Source organism: Falco rusticolus, chromosome 9, assembly GCF_015220075.1.
Source record: "Falco rusticolus isolate bFalRus1 chromosome 9, bFalRus1.pri, whole genome shotgun sequence".
Lineage (NCBI taxonomy): Eukaryota > Metazoa > Chordata > Aves > Falconiformes > Falconidae > Falco > Falco rusticolus.
In genome coordinates, this window is record NC_051195.1 from 50,987,430 (window position 1) to 51,005,433 (window position 18,004).

The following is an 18,004-nucleotide window of genomic DNA, read 5'->3' on the forward strand; positions in this document are numbered from 1 at the left end:
GGCTAGGTAACCAGTTAAAAGAAAGACTAGCATGGTGTGCAAAAGAAGAAAAGATAAACCAGAATCAAAAGTACACTGTGCTAAAGCCAGCCATGACTACAAAAATAATTTTATAGGACTTTTATATGATCTTTCAAAATTATGAGTCGTTTCCTCATCCATTAGATCTTAACAGGTCTTCAAGAATACCTCAAGTGAACTAATAATCTTCTTAGATGTTGGCTCCCACCCACACCACAGTGAAAGGTACCACTATAGGAAAATTTGCCCAAATTGGAAAAACACAGTTGTGAAAAACAAAACAAAAAACCACAACCAACACCCATCACTACCAAAACAGAAACACAAACGCTACCCAAATAAAGAAATGAAAATAAATAAAAACCCAAACATTTAAAAATTCATGTCTTTAAAAATACTATAATTCACATCCATATTTTACCACTGATAGGTAACGTTCAAAACAGTAAAATAAGATCAAAATAAGATGCTTTACATTTAAAGCACGGCACTTTCTGAATGGTATTTATTAACAAAATGAAAGACATTCTTGAGATATTACAACATTAGTCTGAAGTTAATCAAATGCTTATGTACCACGATGGTAGATTCCACATAAACCAAGTCCAATTCACCTCTCTGTCTGTAGAGACTTAGTTTTACTGCTTAACAGAAATTTTGGCATTTAGTGGTGCATCTGGGACTAGTGTAATTATTAGAGGACTTTTCATCCAATTTCAGATCTATTTGAGACCTCATAATGATATGAGATGAACTCTTGTTTCAGGTTATGTTCTAGTTTATTTGAGGTTTACTGAGAACGGAGAAAACTGAGTAGCATTTACACGTGCATCTTTACAAGTCAGTCCTACCAACAGCAACAACAAAATCCATGACATTCAAGGTCATTTAGCTAACAGTCACAAGCCTTAAAAGCAAGCAAATATTCTCTTCTGCAATGCCGTACACAATGCAAAAGACAATTATGTGGGAGATTATACACTCAGTGCCTAGAGAAAAAAAAACTTTTAGGAAATAGAAGTTTGATCCAGATCAGAAAGATGTCACTGTCCAGCTTAGAAATAAGAATCCTTCAGTGGATTCCAAACAGGGAAGGAATACCATGCAGTGATGATGACGGAAAAGTGCTCCAAATTCACAGATGAACAAGACAACAGATATTTAAAAGCATTTCAGTAGTCTGAGAATCAGACAGTGTAAGTACTATCATCCTACTGAAATCTACACGTCAAGAGAGCAACCATTTCCACACACCATACTGAGCTGCTAGGGGACACCAAAAAAACCCTTACTGATGTTGCGTTTTATCTGTAAAGCTTGGGTGTAATGTTACTATGGTGATTTTAGTATGGTGTTTAAAAAGTGGATTATATACTTAATTTTAACAAAGTTGAGAGCAGAGCGTGTGTGAGAAAGAGCATTCTAGCTGACAACATTATGGAAGGGGCAGGAGGGGAAGGCAAAAAACATGCTTCATTTGAAGCAGGGAGAAGCTTGTTTGTTAAACAGTTGTGACAAGTTGGTAAGTTCCTCCAAATTAAACCTAAAGATTCTTGCATTTATGTGATCTGCAGAAACTAGATATATCTGGTATGTTGTCAGGTCTTCATGTGGAAGGATAAACTTCCCAACATAAAAAGTGTTTTTCTTAATCTTTACTTAAAAGTCATAGCTCTATTTTCAAATGGGAAGAAGGTCTGTTTAGAGCCTAATGGGGTGGAAGCACCATAATCTCATCTCTAAATGGACAGACAGAAGTTAGGGTTGGAGAGAAGGGAAGAGAGGAAGAGTGATTTCTTAAAAATCCTTGATCCTGCAACCCTAAGAGTAGAAAACTCACAATCCGCTGCCTAAAGGAAGGAGCAAACTAGTCCCTGGTGATTTTTGACCACTAGCAACAATATATATAAAAAGAATCAATATAGAAAGAATTAAGAACCTGTGTCAATGAGTGCCAAAACCTTCAGCACATTCAGATATGCAGAAGATTTTTATTTGCCTCAAAATCTTACTGTCCTATCATCATCTGAAGCTGATCTGGCAGAGGCCAACAGTATTCACAACTTTTGCCATCTGCTTTATGAAACATGCAGCCTTAATGGAGACACATACATAGGTGAAGATTTACATCCTTTCTCAGCACTTGTTAAAGAAATACCACTGTTTAACATCAAAGTCAGCAAAGCAAGACTCAAGTACCATTGAGCCCACTTCTACCATTAAAAAGATTTGCAGTATTGTGCCAGCTTTTCAGTGGAATAACACTGAATATAGTTATATAAATTAAATTTCCCCAAGTAAAAGTCCTCACACAGAGTATATATAAACCGGGGACATGACTCTAGCAGGAGTTGAAAACTGAAGTTCTATGACTGGCAATGCTACTCTGGGCTTTGAGCTGGTGAAAAGAAAAGTAGCATCTATTCTTTAGCGACTTTGCATTTCTGATCATTTCTATCAGTATCTTTTCATTGTAATTCCTACTGATTGTTTTTCCACAGAACATGAAGAGATATCCTACACTGAGTATTATTCCAACAGAAGGTATTATCCCATGTTCTTAAGTCATTTCAACAATGAGCCAGTATCTTCACTGTTATACTAAGAACAGTAATTTTAAAGACCTCTCAACATTGCAGAGAGATTCTAATACTAAAACTGTCATGGTTAACAACAAGGCAATCTAGTTAATGGGGAATATAGCACTTAAGTATTTGGAAGGCCTTTACTGAAACCACTTCAGTGTTTCTCTGTCTTTTTGTTCAGAATGAACAAAATATTAAAAAAAGTAACACCCTGAAGACTAAGAATTACAGTAACTGGAGATCTGATCCAACACACCACTTCTCAGGCACATACAGAGAGATAAAATCCCACTAGAGAGTGAGTCAACTCAAACATGACTGTAAGGACCTTTCTGACGTATAACTGAAGACAGATTTCTTCTAGAAGCAATTTTTCAACTCAAAGTAGAAAAATCGTTTACTGAGAAGACTGAGGGGAATATTCAAGCACTGTCTATAGTAATTTCATTATGGGGATACCTGCTCACTACTTTAAATAACTTTATTTAAAATACATATATATACACACACACACACACACACACACACACAGAGTAGCTGGTTAACGGTAAATAGGGAAAGAAAAAGACCAACTAGTGTAAATTCATTGCTTGTTGAGTTCCAGGAACAGCCTCTAGAAACAGGTATTCGATCACTTCTAATTTTGGAAGTAGCTAAAAGATGAAGAACATTTTGCACTTAAGATGCCCTGTATTCTTCTCTTTATCATGGTCACATTAATTTGCATCCAGTGATATAAGGCTGTTTACCTTCTTGCTCTAACTGGCAGGTGAATTCTCACACACAGTTCAAAGCTAATTTACATCACAGAGGACTACAAGTATTTATTTCTATCTATACCTGTGCACACACCTATTCGTGGCGGGGGGTGTGGGGGGGGTGGCGTGTGCGCGTATTTTTACATCAAGAAGAGAAGTAGCACACACATCTCTTTCAGCCACCATATCCTTCACTTGGGATGTCATCTACCTTCCAGAGTAATCAAAGTTCATTCTTTATTTTAAATTATTAAGTGTACTATGGGTTACAATCTCTGCTTTATGTTCAAAACTGTTGGCTTATGTCTTTTCAGTGACAGTCTGTGATACTCAAACAAGAGAATCCAGAAATGGGAATCACTTTTCATTATGTTCTCATTTGCACCCCATATGGGTTTTCAGCGTTCTTATCTTTCAGAATGTTATATTGCTGAGGAAAACAAAAAAAACCCAACAAACCAACAGCAAAACAAACAAAACCCCTAGGTACAATAAACCTACACATAGTGAACACAAATATTTCTAGCAGAAGCACATACATGAGAAAAATACATATAAGTACTTATTTTGTAAGTACTGTTCCCTCCCTTTAGGAAAGGAAAAAGATAAACAGCAAAAAGTGCTTCCAAATTATAAGTATTTGTGGCTTTTAAAGGTCATCGAAGTCAACAAGTGCTGGTTAGTAGCTCATGTTGACAGCCCAGGATATTCAAATTCTCCTTTTATGTACAAATCAGATACAGCAGAGGCACTGGTAATAATAGCTGTCTCCAGCAGTGCCTCACCAATGGCTCTCAACCCTGATCTGCAGGAACCACCTGGAGGGTTGAAAGCACATACCGTCTGCATGATCCAGCCAAGCTTTCAGCTTCCTCCAACCCCAGATGACTACATCGAAGGACAAAGTGTAGCAGTGGTTTCAATATGTAGACTTCTGTCTCCAGAGAAGTGTGGTGAGATTTCATCTCCATTCACAGAAACCAGTGAAAAATATTTCAAGATATCTAAGAAATACAAGCTGGCCTATGGGGGGAGGTGGGGGGGTTTAAAAAAATTGAATAATGGCTCAAACAAGAAGTGGTATTAGATATGGATGTTGACTTATAAAGAAAATCAATTTGTACTGTAATTATCACTGATTTCACTGAAATGTGAAAAAGATTCCTAGCAGTTTAATCATAGTTAAGATCAATTTAATCATTCAAAAACCATTCAGTGTGTTAGCTGACCTAAGACAAGTGATTCTAACCAATTAAATGATGCTTGTAGATGATATGAGCAGTGTGCATCCTTTCAAAATTCCAATGCTTGTTCTTTTCATTAAACCATTGAAAATAATCCACAGTAAAAGCAAAATTAAAGAACTAAGAAAGTTCTGGAGTTTTCTAAATAAAAGAATTAGATATTTGCAGTTCCTGTCAAGTCCACTGTAACTTAACCATTTTTTTTCACTCAAAATTAGAGGCTACATTAAGTAGCCACCAAGTAAAGCACCAGCATTCCAGCAAGATCAAGAGACCTTTAAATGTAAAGCACTTAATTCATTGTTCTGTCCAAATTTTGGCAATTAAGAAATAAGATACATACACACAAAGCTTTGATACTAATATGCATATTTGATAATTACTACCCAGGCATTTTCACATCCAAGCATTACGTAGAAGTAAAACAAAACGCACTCTTACTGCTGCCACTGAACAGCTCAAACTTTTAAAACTTTTTTTTTTTTTTTTTTGATGGTGCCCATAAAAACCCCAGGAAAAAGTGATTCTAAGACTATAATTTGCACTTGGGTGCTTTAAGTCACAGTCAAGCAGACAGAACATTCCGAATGGTATGGTTTTTATTTTCTACAGTGGTTTTATTGACAAGCTTATTTTCTTGTAAAGTTTGAAAAGCTAACACTACCTGTCCACATAGAAGGGGAAACAAAACTTGGTCAAAGTCTGTAGAACTTCCTGTGGAGAGAAAAAGAGATAATTTATACATCTATTGGGACCAATAAATCTAATATTAACCACATCACACAATTTCACAACTTTGCCCTGAAGAAATAAGAGACAGATGAAGAAATATGGGCTTTATCAATTACATGGCAGGAGTACCAGGCAGTCAATCATGTGAAATAATAAACATGATCAAACTTCATTAAAAATGAAAAATTAATCAAGATTCACACATGGGCAGGCAGCAGGAGCCATCCAGCAATTCTCCGAAGAGTAGGAGGAGGTTGGGTTGTTGAGTGTTAACACCTCTCTAGGGACAATCTCTACCCTGACCATATGGATCATAGTGAATAACACCAAACCACATGGGTTTGGCCTGGCAGGACCACTTCTGCTGGCACAGCTTTTGACTGTTACCTAGGAACAGAGGTCTGGGGGATTAGAGAATACTTCCTAACATCAGCAAGATAAGTAACAAAAGATAAAGCCAGTAGAGCTCATAGCAGGAATGTTTAACATTGCCTACTCCTATTAGAAAGAAAATCTGAGTGTTAAAAGACTGATTAAAATAATGTGTATTAAAATTAATACACATCATTTAACCTACAAACCATTTTCTAGAAGTTGCAAAACACCACCGCAGAGAAACTTCTAAGCCTAGCCTTTGCATGATATAAAATAAAAAGCATGAACATGAAAACTGAAAACATGATCAGCAAATAAATTAATAATTTTCAACTTTATAACTTGGAACAAATACAGTCATTGAAGAGGCAAAGCCAGAAACATGTTAGTCCCAAAACAGTTGTATTCACAGACAGAAGTAATTTATTTACATTATATTGTTCTATAATATTTAAAATTTGAATTCTATAATCCACAATCCACCATAAAGCTATACCCAGTTTGCAGACCTTTAGTACCAGCCAATTCATTGTTCATTCTCCTTCACGCTTAAATATTTCAGGACCTGAAACGTAAACTATGTTTCTGCTTTCGGCTGAAACAAGATAACCCTGACTAAATAACAAATCCTCTGGTAAATTCAACACTTTTCTGACCAATAGCAATAAATTACCATCAATAACTAAATTGATGCTTTTCACTTCATTTATTTCTAAAACCAATGCCATCATTCAACAAATAAACTACATCAATCTAATAACCTATTCAATGAAGCAGAAAACATATTGACTCCCTTGCAAGAACATGTTCCTCCTACATAATTCAAATAAGCACATCCCATTCTTAGCAATGGTTTCAGGCTCAACTGCTCATAGACTCTTCTTTGGAGGTTTCTTGACAACTAAAATGTGGCAAGGTCTTCAGATTTCAGGCAGAAACAGATACGGAAACTTTGACTTCTTGACAGTTTATTGATAGATTATTTAACAACCTCCTGTTTTTAAAGAACAAGAAAGGATCTATTGAAGAATGCCATGTAAAGCAAAGAAGCATCCTCCTTTCATTTGCAGCAGGAAACGGGAAGGAGCTATACAGGTTTCAGTGTAAACTCTGCAGAAATAGTATTTTGATACAAAATAATGCCTTGATAGTAAAGGCCTCATTAATGCGATTGAGTTCAGCCTTGTGCAGAATCTCGCTCACCTCCACAAGGATCGATTGTCTGCTGAACAGCTCCGATTGCTTGTGCACAAAAACTACATCTTGACAAATTTTAACTATTACACAGTTATTCTTTATCCACAACTGAAATCTTAATGTATAAAATGTTAAAAAATAATTAAAAAAACCCAGCAAAACCCACAGAACTTTAAAAGAATCAAAATTATTAATTGCAGGAGAGTAAGGTGCCTACATTTTTATTTGCCTTATCAGTACAAATTGTCCTCAAAATACTGACTGCACATCTATTTTTAGAAACAAAGCCATCTACCTGCTACATAGAATTCTGAAATAAAACAGTGTTAAAAGATAACAGGTCAGTGACTTCAAAATGGCAGAATATATTCTCTGCATTATTTTTATGATTTAAGTAATTACTGTAACTGCAAGTAAAAACATTCGCATAATAAAACACTTCAGCATCTCATCAGCACTGTGTTATTATAGGATAAGTGTACTACTCAGAACTTACTATACACTTGTTTCTTGGTATTTATAGTTTCCTAAACACAGAAAATTAAATTTTCTGTGGCAATAAATTGAATCTGTACCATTGTACGTTGCCTTGTCTTTTAAAGAAAGATTTTTACAGTGGCATTATTATGTGGCTTTTATAATGTTACTGGACATAATTTGCCACTCATTATATACCAATACTTCTCTCTGCCTTGATTTACAACTAAAATATTTAGACTAGTACAGGTTAACCACAGATGTATATTTAAATTTTAACCATTAAAAAGAAAAATATATTATAAAATTCTGTATATGTTTTTAATTAACAAAACTGCTGATCTGCATATGAGAAATACTATTACTGGAGAACTATTTAATTTTTGCTCAAGTTGCAAGCTCATTACCATAAATGTAATGTTTTGGGGGGTTTTATCCTTTATATACTGCTCAGTTTGAAAAATTAGCAATGCCTACATAATATACAATTTCCTACCAGACCACTTTAGGTGGGTGGTTACTTACGGCCTAGTAAAAAAAAAATCATCATTTCCTCACATTTCAAACAAAAACACTAAGAAAACAAACCTAGAATCACTCCATGTCAGCATCTTATAATTCTTTTTATGTTTTAGCCTGACATGACACACAGAGGTAGTATCAATAGCCTGTTTTCTTGTTTTATTCCCCTATGCCTATTTCCTTAAAGTAAAACCTACATTAATGCCTCTAAAAAAACAAACCCTAAAAAGAAGAAAAGGGGGGAGGAACCCAAAACAATCCAGGACACGCAGCTGATAAGCGTAAATTACCCAGTAGCTGAAACCAGTGTCTCCAGGGTATTACATGCCAGTTTTCTGGATCAATCCCCAAGTTTATATTTTCACAAATCTTTTTACATGCAGTTTGATTTTTAACATTTTAATGAGCAAAAAGTGCTTCTATAGCAGCCAGTCACCACCGTTAAAGTGCAGGGCATGAACTGTGTCCCTTGAGGGATTCAGCCCAGCCGTGTCACCAGTGGCTTTAGGACATACACCACCTGGTTCCTTGTCCCAAGGTTCCAACTCTTTTCATAATCAAAACACTGCTGACATTATAAACCCCACATGGGTTTTCTAAAATCCTTCCCAATCAATAAAGCCAGTACATAACTTATCGGAGACAACACAGAGCTCATTGATTAAGTTTGGTTTCAGTAGCAAAGTTTTCAAAATAAATGAGGCAAGAATAGAGTGTTCAGCCCTTTTGTGTCACATAGCAATTTATGAAGGTGAGGCAGTCTCTTAAAAGGATTTCCTACACACACACGCGAGAGACACACTTGAAAAGTGTATGGAAAGCAAGGTTGTAAAATACACACAATACACACTTGGCTTATGTCCCAAATTATCTATATACTGAGATGAAACAGTAAAGAAATCTCCACATTGCTGAAAAATTTTGCATGCCCACTTGTGAATTTAATATGCAAGCTGTATCCTAATTCATTTTTTATTTTCATTTTTAAACCTTTCACTGTGTGCTCCCACTTCCAAGTCAAGAGAACAACTTCACAGATTCTTAAACATACAGGATTGCTTTATTTCTCTTGTTCGAATGAACATCAATAACAAATGAATAACAAATATCCCATGCTGCAGCTACAATTAAACAAAACTGCACTGATAAAATGATATGCAAATTGTTCATCTAATGCAAGAACAGCAGACTGTTGCGAACAGTCTTAGAAAGATACACAATACAACAGACTTCAAAGCGGAACAAGAAGTGTAAGTAGAAGTTGGAGAGACAAGAAATTAAAATACAGGCAGAGTTCTGTGAAAAATGACAAACAATTAAGGCAAGACACACAAATATTAATCTGAGTCAGAGAAGGGGAACAATACACCACAAAAGCCAACAGGTTGGGGACCTGTATTTGGAAGCCTATTGGGAAACCTGAGGGAAAAATCAGATGAGGTTTAAAAGACTACCCAGAGTACAGACAAGACCTTTAGCTGTGGATCATGGGGAAAAAACACCACAAAAAACCAAGAACTCCACAGCCATATTTCAGAAAGTACATACATTTTTACAGGAGGACAATTCAAATATTACAAGAGAATGGAGCATTGCAAATGAGATGTTTTCCATGGAGAGAAGAGATGACTCAGTGATGAAAAAGATGAATGCTGTTTTATTTCCTTGACCTTAAACCAGAAATTAAGTACAGGTGACGTTACTGTAAGTGAAACACTAAACAGAGAGGGTGGAAATACAAATAGTTTTCATCTTATCCAGCTTGAAATACCATCTGAATCCATGAAACAAACATGAAACCCATCCACTTCACATGGAGGGACACGAAGAACACATCCACAGACTGATAAAGGAAGGAGAAGAAAATGGAGAGCAACAATGGTTAAGAACAATGACAGCCAGCCTTATGGGATCAAGGAAAGTGAGGATAGGTAACATGATCCCAATTTGATCAGCAAGCAAGTATAGACAATTTTATTTGTGCTTAGAAACAACATCAAATTTAAACATTACAAAAAAGTTAACATAGCATAAAAAAAGAGTGCTAAGACATCAACTGAAGCAAAATATTATCCAATCATTTTGAAATTTGGGTTGTACATTACCTTACAGCCACAAAAGTGTAAACTGCTCTTATATTTAATTCATCTATTTGAATTATTTTAAGCTAACAATTAATAAAATCATCCACTGCTATGGAACAACAGGTTTAAGAATTAAAAAAAGAATTGTCAGTGCACCCAAATTACCAACTTGAATCTGACAACAACTCTGTTTAAAACTGAAAGGGTGGTGAAAGAAAAGTACAGAACAATCTAGAACACCATAAATTCCGTTAGCTATGCAGGGCTGGTCTGACATTTTCCTAGGAAAGGGAAAATCTTTCTGCACAATAATGAGCACCTCAGAAACAAGTTTTGGTAACTACTTAAAACATTTTACAAAGGAACTACTTACAATGGACAGAAAAATGTCATGTTTCAAAATTTTATTTAAAGAATATAAATGTCAAAGCAATGCCAGCACAAAAAATTCAACCACTAACTTACTTGAATACAGCTCTGAGTAACAAACAGGGATCAGTAAATCTTGTGTGTTGAAAATTTAAAATTTAATTTGCATTTATTATTAGTATCAGTTTATATTATCTTATAGCAAATTTTCCTGAAGTTATTATTACAGATTATTCTCATGAATTAACAAGTGCCATGTAATTATGTAGTTAAAAAATCAGGAGAAGGATTTCAATTCAAGCAGTTTATAAAGCCTAATTCTCAAATTAAAAAGACAGTATCCTGCATGCAGAGGCCTGGGTTCCACAACCACAACAAAAAGCTGAGAATTTGCAACATGACAGAGCAGAGAAAGCAAAGAACAATAACACCAAGATTTCTCCAGATTTTAAAGATTTTTCTAGTTTTTAAAAACATGATATAACACATATTTTTTCAAAAATCATTGATAATTTAAAATATTTATGTCAAATTCCATCTTGCATCTATTTTATCGTCAAGTCTTTTTAGATCTTACAGCAGTACTGAACATTATACTGATTTTTATAATGGTCAAAATATTTTAAGAATTTGTTTTAATCAGTTCTTCAAAAGAATGTTCTATTCTACCCCAAAAAATCAGAAGCATAATTTGCTAATAGCATTGAATTACCTTAATATAGTTTTATCTCTACTTTCTTTAATTCTACTAGTATTCCAAATCCAACATTTTAGCAGTAGTCCATCCATTTGCTAGTGTTTTAAAAATCCATTAGCTCTTTTTAAGCAATTATAAAGCTTGAATTGGGGGAGGGTTTTTCTTCTACAAAAAGTCACTTTTTCCTGTGTGAAGGTCAGAAGGGGAACAGTACCCAGTATGAAATAACATCACTTCACTGAAGGTAACCAATTGCTTTCAGGAAAATGCTATTTTTTAAAAACAAACAAAAACCCCAATGCATATATACATAATCCTGGTAACAGGAACAGCATGAGATAAATAACATTTCCTAAGCATATTGAGGCCTGCTACCATTTAAATATTTTAAACGTACAAAATATGTGCACAGATGGGCAACTTTTCTACTTGCATTACTAAAAACATATTTCAAGATAAAGCTCAAAATCCCTGAATTTTTTAAACCTAATTGTGACTCTGTTTCTTAGAATTCACACCCCAAGGCCAAAGCTTTCCTGCCACCAGTCCTTCAAATCTGATTTGGACATTACACGGGAGGAGGCTCCAAGCCTCCCTGAGGTCTCACTCCTTTTACAACATACGCAAAAACAGTAGATAATGGGCCTATGCTGAATTCACTGCTCTGCACAGCTCCTCCTGGGACACAGGCCTAGCAGATGTGATAAAAACTGTGTCAGAGAAGTAGCTCTAGTTTTTGCCTTAATGACAACTTCAACCTCTCAACTAATAGAACAAAAGAACAGGAACGACTATTACTCTTTTTTTCAGTAGAAAAAAAATCTGAAAGTAAAGCTGAACTAAATATTTAAGCGTTTTTCAAATGATCTCCATAACAAATGTCCTTAAAACCCCTGCAATAAAATTAAAATTTAGGTTTATTCTAAGATAAATGGATTTTAGCTAACATGCTAATTTATTTTTTTTTTTAATATACAGCTACTGTTGTAGGAATAATAAAACTGAGTAACTTCAGCCTGAAATCACAAAGAATTGAAAAAATTGTGCAAAGGGGCAGAAAAAAGTTAGGTCCAATTATGTGCATAAACATTGATCAATTGGTAAACATACGTGTCAATATCAGAAAGCTAGAATACTAATTGAATTAAATGTATTTTAAACATTTAGTGACTGAAAATGAGGAGTATTTTCACTTCCACATTTAGGAAAAATTAGGCGAGAACTACTAGCTGTAAAAAGCTAATCACATACTTCTCACACCATAAGTCACTTGCACAGGTATACTGCATCGAAGACAAAGCTTTAAATATATACTCCGGTTAACATTTGTTAAATATTATAATTCTGGCTAAAGATGACTGGCCCTTTTAGACATCTCAAATGCTGTATTCAGCTACAACTGCATACCCACTTAATCAGCAATCATTGTTCTCTGAGGCAGGACTTTGTTGTCAAGACAAGCACTGAAACCTTTAAAAAATTTCAGAACTGGCATAAGAAAAAAGTGATCTTTGTCAAACAAGGACAAATTTATGCAAATCTTTTATAAACATTCACAAACATTTATTTAGCTTTTGAAATGTTGGCCTCATTTGAGAGCATGAAAATGAGGGGGAAGTAGGAAGATGCAAAGGACAGCTTAGAGGCTGGCACACTACATAAATATTCAGAAGGAAGATTATAGGATTCATGTTAGGCTGTCTTAGGTTTCTCCAAAGTCCACATAGAATACCAAAGAACAAAACTAACGAGAAGTAGAGCAGATGTTAGACAATGCAGCAGCCCTCTTTTCCACACTCACTTGGCTATACTTCGATGCTTTCATTTTTTCTTTCAATATGGTTAGGTCATTCAAGGATTCTCCTATAGACTCTGTATTGTGGCTACAGAGCTATAAGCTGGACCTCTGTCAGCTTTCCAAAAGTTTCCAATGAAAAGGCATTATGCAAATTCTACCTCTCTTACTCTCTTTCAGGAAAAAAAGCCTCCAGTATGCAGTCATCTGAGTATTGGAAGTCCCAGCCTTCATTTCTGTATGGTTGTGTTTGCCTTAGGGCCATGCTGCTTGTTTTGACAGTGGATCCCCCTAGATAGTTGGGATTAGTCGAGCTTGTTTAGATAAACTTGAAATCAAGGCCTTCTCTAGGTAGACAGCTAGATGTAGCTACTGAGTTTCCAGCTGCCTCCTTCTTTCATCCCAAAACAACTGCAGATTCACAGTAGAGATCACAGCCACAGGCTATGTCACATACATAAGTACAAAATTAAAGGCTGCTAAAAGAAGCCTTTGTAAGTCTTAGTGCTAAAATAAGGAATCTGTACTGCATAGTTTAAACAAATTATTCAAGAAGCACCAATAAAGGTCTGCAACGGATAGTTAACAAGACATGTTCACAAAAGAAATACCCTGTTTACATAAATGGGCAAGATCATGCTTTGTTAAGCACTTCTGCAGCATCCACTGACCAACCTTTTTAAAAACACATGCAAGTAAATAAACTAGTATCTGCTAGAATATCTGAAAGTGAGCTCTGTTTATCAAATACAAACTTTATGATCATAGAAAACTATTACAACGGCACCATTCCAATTAGATTTTCAGTCGTGTTCACAAGATTGGGCCAGATTTGATCTTTACTATAATCAGGTAATGCAAATCGTAAGAATCCATTCACACAAATAGAATACATTAAAAGAGAAGGGCCAGAGCTCCAAACCTAAATTAAAACCTAAAATCAAACCCCACCCATGTAACTATGTTACACCTTTATAAATCTGTATTGTAGTTCAGCCCTAACAGAAGAGTCATTTTTCAGGGGGTAGGGGGGAAAAAAAACCAAACAGTTTTGGCTTTTGAAGATTGTAATCTGTTCTAGCTCTGTGCAAATTTTCATATACAGTTCTGCAGCATCCAGGCACAACAGACGGGAAACTAAATTAAAGGCAAAATAATCACTAGGATGTTATAAATGACCAGTCAGGAAAAAAAAATCACCACTAAAGAAAAAAACAAAAAAATTAGTTCAATGAATAGTAAATATCATTAAAAATCAACTCCCGTCCTTTGCTCAAGAAAAAGGATATGAAGAAATGTTGGAAATAGTTTGGTTAAAGACAACAGCAGAATTTTGTAGTTAAGAAGCCAAGGTAAGAATTTGCAATCATCAACTTCTCTGCCTTTGTGCAAAAGACTTGAACATCACTTTTCTGCCATTTCCGTATTACAGAATTTCTACCTTCACTGTAAAATCAAGTCATTTCACTGACAAGATCTTTTCTATAAATTCAAAGCATTAAGAAATGTGAAAGAATAACATTAGACTCCAATTTCTTCCTGCACTGGTTACCAAAGAGAATATTAGAGCGTATACTGAACTCAGTCATTCTATATCATAAATTCTCCGTTAGTGACATCCTTAGCAGGAAATAAGCTACAGACTGGGAAACCTAACCGACAACTGAGCAAAACACGTAATTCCTGAGAAACAATGAGAAAAACAGTTTCATCATGCTATTGTACTTAAAACAGAAGAACACTTAGAATTGTTACCTAAAACTTAAATATGACTGCTAAGACAAATACCATGGATATACCTAGCACAATGTTTTCAAATGCCAGGAACTGATCTAATTCCTGGATTTGTCTTCTCACAAAAGTCTTCTAATTGCTATGACCAAGATCCTCCTTACTGCTGGAAAGAAGAACACGTCACTGTGGAAGAGTTTTAAAGCTAGTCACTAATGAAGTTACTTAACAACTCCATTACACAGGTATTACCTACTTTTCACAGCTGAGGAAACACCACAAAACTAAACAACTATCCCAAAGGGGGCAACAGCTGACCAATTTTTTAAAATTCAGGAGTACTTTCTCAGGCTTGCATTACCATCACACTGATTTGAGAATTCTCTGAAGGAGAAAGAAAGAGAAAATTATGATATATGATGAGGACACTAGTGCCCCCAGGGAAAGAACTTTTCTAACATTAAGCATTGCAGAGATGAGATGGAATCTGTGATCACCTTAGATAACTGAGGGTCTTAAGAGGATACAGCTTTTCAAAATTTATCAGTATTTTCACAACTTTTAGATTTCCAAATACGAGAATATGCTAGAGAGAATAGTGATCAAAAACCTGAAAGCTATAAAAACATTCATTAGCCATAGATTAGCAATTTTTACCTGAAGTAAAGACAGGTGACTAACATGTACAAAGATGTCTGAACTTGGAAACTTAAGTTTTCCAACTTTTCTCTGTAATATGCTACCAGTTCTAAGCTGCAGCCCAGAGATGTGAAAATTGAGTATGTGAGTATCAATTAATACCATCTATCAATCACCAACAAATCCTTTCTTTCAAACTACCTTCCAATCATTCCTTTAAAAAAATAAATTTAAAACAGAACAAAGCATAATGTACGCAACATAATTTGGGAAATTCAATTAAGGCATCATGCCATATAAATGCTCTGCACTATACATTTATGAAGTTATTCAGGATCAATAGCAAACATGTCAACATAGATCTCATGATGGCTATGAGAAAATGCAGAACCAGGAAATTAAAATATGTAAAAATCTCAAAATTCCAGTTATACACACTCTTATAGACTGGTTTTCTTTCACAGCTAAGGTAGTAAAGTATCAAAAAATATATACCTTCCAGAACATGAGTTCTACTATTTTGCTATGTTATAGTAAATTGGAATTCAGTACACCTGTCATTTATTACTCATACTTTTACTGGCATTCCTACACATCTCTTCTGTGTTGTGCATTCTGCAGAGCACTCCACTCCTACACCCTCTGATCTACAGAGGGCACGGTGTTTTGATAACCATGCAGATGGCTACAGCTGAATACTTGTTATTACTGAAGTAACAAATCACCATCTGACTTCACTGACAAATAACATTTTAATATAAAATTCCTTGTCCTACGAAGAATGGACAGATTATGTGATCTTACAGTTCATCACTCACGGGTGTGAAGTGTGGAACAAATAAAAGGTCATGCCTACTTTCTGTGAGCATCATAGCAGTCACATAGTCACATAGCAGGACTGTCTGGCTAGTAAAACCAAAAAGAAGTTGTATTTCCATCCACACTGCCCCAAACTCTAGCAGGTCCTTTTGTTGTCAAGAGTAAATCATAGAAATCTCCCACCACTTAGAAATGAACACAAAGGGACAGCCATCTTCTAGAACTCCCCATGGTACCCTTGACATGCATCAGCACCTGGCTACAAGAACTCAAGACGATCAATTTAAATAACAACACACAAGCTGTTTTGTCTGGTTTGACACTCTTTTACATGCCACAGGATGCTCTGCAAATAAAAAAAATACACTTATTTCCCACTTGCTTTTTGTCTTTACAGCACTTTCAGTGAAGCTTTAGCTTCTTTATGACATTTTTTAATGCATTTATACACTGGGGTATGTGCAGACAAGTTAGAAGAGCAAGAATCCAGAGAACCGTTTCCTCCTCCACATGCTCAGGAAACTTTGAACCATTAATGACTACTTTAGGAGCTACAAAACAAATGTTCTCCTAAGTTTGTTAAAATAGTACAGCTACATTAAAGAAGCAATAGAAGACACATTAAGTGGGGGAAAAAGCTGTAAGACAGAGTATTATCGATGCTCGTTTAGTAGCATGGTCTCAAAAATAGTCTTAGTCATCAGCAATTCAGATTTTTAAGTGATCCCACTAAACTCTTGATTTAAAAGCGATCTCTAATCAACTGTGAAATTGCTTAAATACTTTATGACTGTTAATATAAAGACAGGGCATATCAGAGACTGGTTTCTAACTTTAACCTTGACAACACCACTTACCTGCTCATACTTATTTTAACATGTTTTAGAAGAAGTTCTACTGTTTCAAAGGACAGTACTACCCAGTATTCCTGTATGTGCAAACATCAACATCAGCAGCCATAGCAAGGAAGACCGTTACACAAATTGAGATGCATTAACAAGTTTAATATGCTTATACCCACCGTATCGTTAAGTGCTTGAATTTTATTTTTAAACAAAACAAAAGATACTTCCTACATATTACAAGTTTTTAAACAATATTTTTGAAATTGTTTATGGATTGAGCTATAGCACCAGTATAAACTGAATGGTTCAGGAGACTGAAACAAGAGAACTTTCTAAAGTATTTTTATAATGGCTGGCCTAACAAACCCACGTAGAATATCACCGCATAAGCATCTCCCATTTTAAAGAAACCATCTTTACTTGAAGTGAATATCTTATAGGTTTATCAATAAATCCAAACATAAGTGATAATGATTACTCACTTTAGGTCTGATCCCACAACCTTTACTCACACAAGTAATCCCACAGGATTTTAATATGACTACCTCAACGAATAAGTGTTGGCAGGACAGGTTTTCAATTATTCATATATTCACAGATTTTTAAGGCCAGAAGGGACCATTATGATCATCTTAGTCTGACCTCTTGTATAACAAAGGCCACACAATTGTATCCAGTAATATCTGCACTCTTTTGAATAATCTGTGGTGAAATCAAATTGTGTTTATTGAACTTCCAATATTGATTCCAAATTTACATGAAAAAAAACTGAAAATGTTTAGAAAGTGGCTTGAACTGCATTTCCGCACACTTGAACCCAATTATTCCTCTATTTTTATTCAGAATTTTTCTAACTTCTGGACAGTGGCTTTCAACATGGCTTTCATGCAGAGACTTCAGAGTCCAACACTAGATCAGGTACTCTCAAGCCAAAACCAAGTCATCTCCTGGGCTCCTTCCAATGATTAATTACTTGACAGTTAATTAGTATTTGTTTTGTGCACTTTTACCATTCCTCCCTGCACCATGATTTCTGAAATACAGATATCGTAACTGGAAAAACATTCAACTAATGGCATCAATGATGCAACGAACAGGGAAAACAGCATTTCCA

The 18,004-nt window shown here is 35.3% G+C and overlaps 1 protein-coding gene across 6 annotated transcripts in view; it reads right to left on the bottom strand.

Moving 5' to 3' along the window:
* The window catches only part of DENND1A (DENN domain containing 1A), a 219,133-nt gene that overhangs the window by 159,225 nt on the left and 41,904 nt on the right, over positions 1-18,004 (bottom strand). For all 6 annotated transcript variants that reach the window (XM_037400409.1, XM_037400407.1, XM_037400406.1 and 3 more), the window contains exon 4: positions 5,273-5,322. In XM_037400409.1, the coding sequence (XP_037256306.1) occupies positions 5,273-5,322 (50 nt within the window). The remainder of the gene's footprint in view (positions 1-5,272; positions 5,323-18,004) is intronic.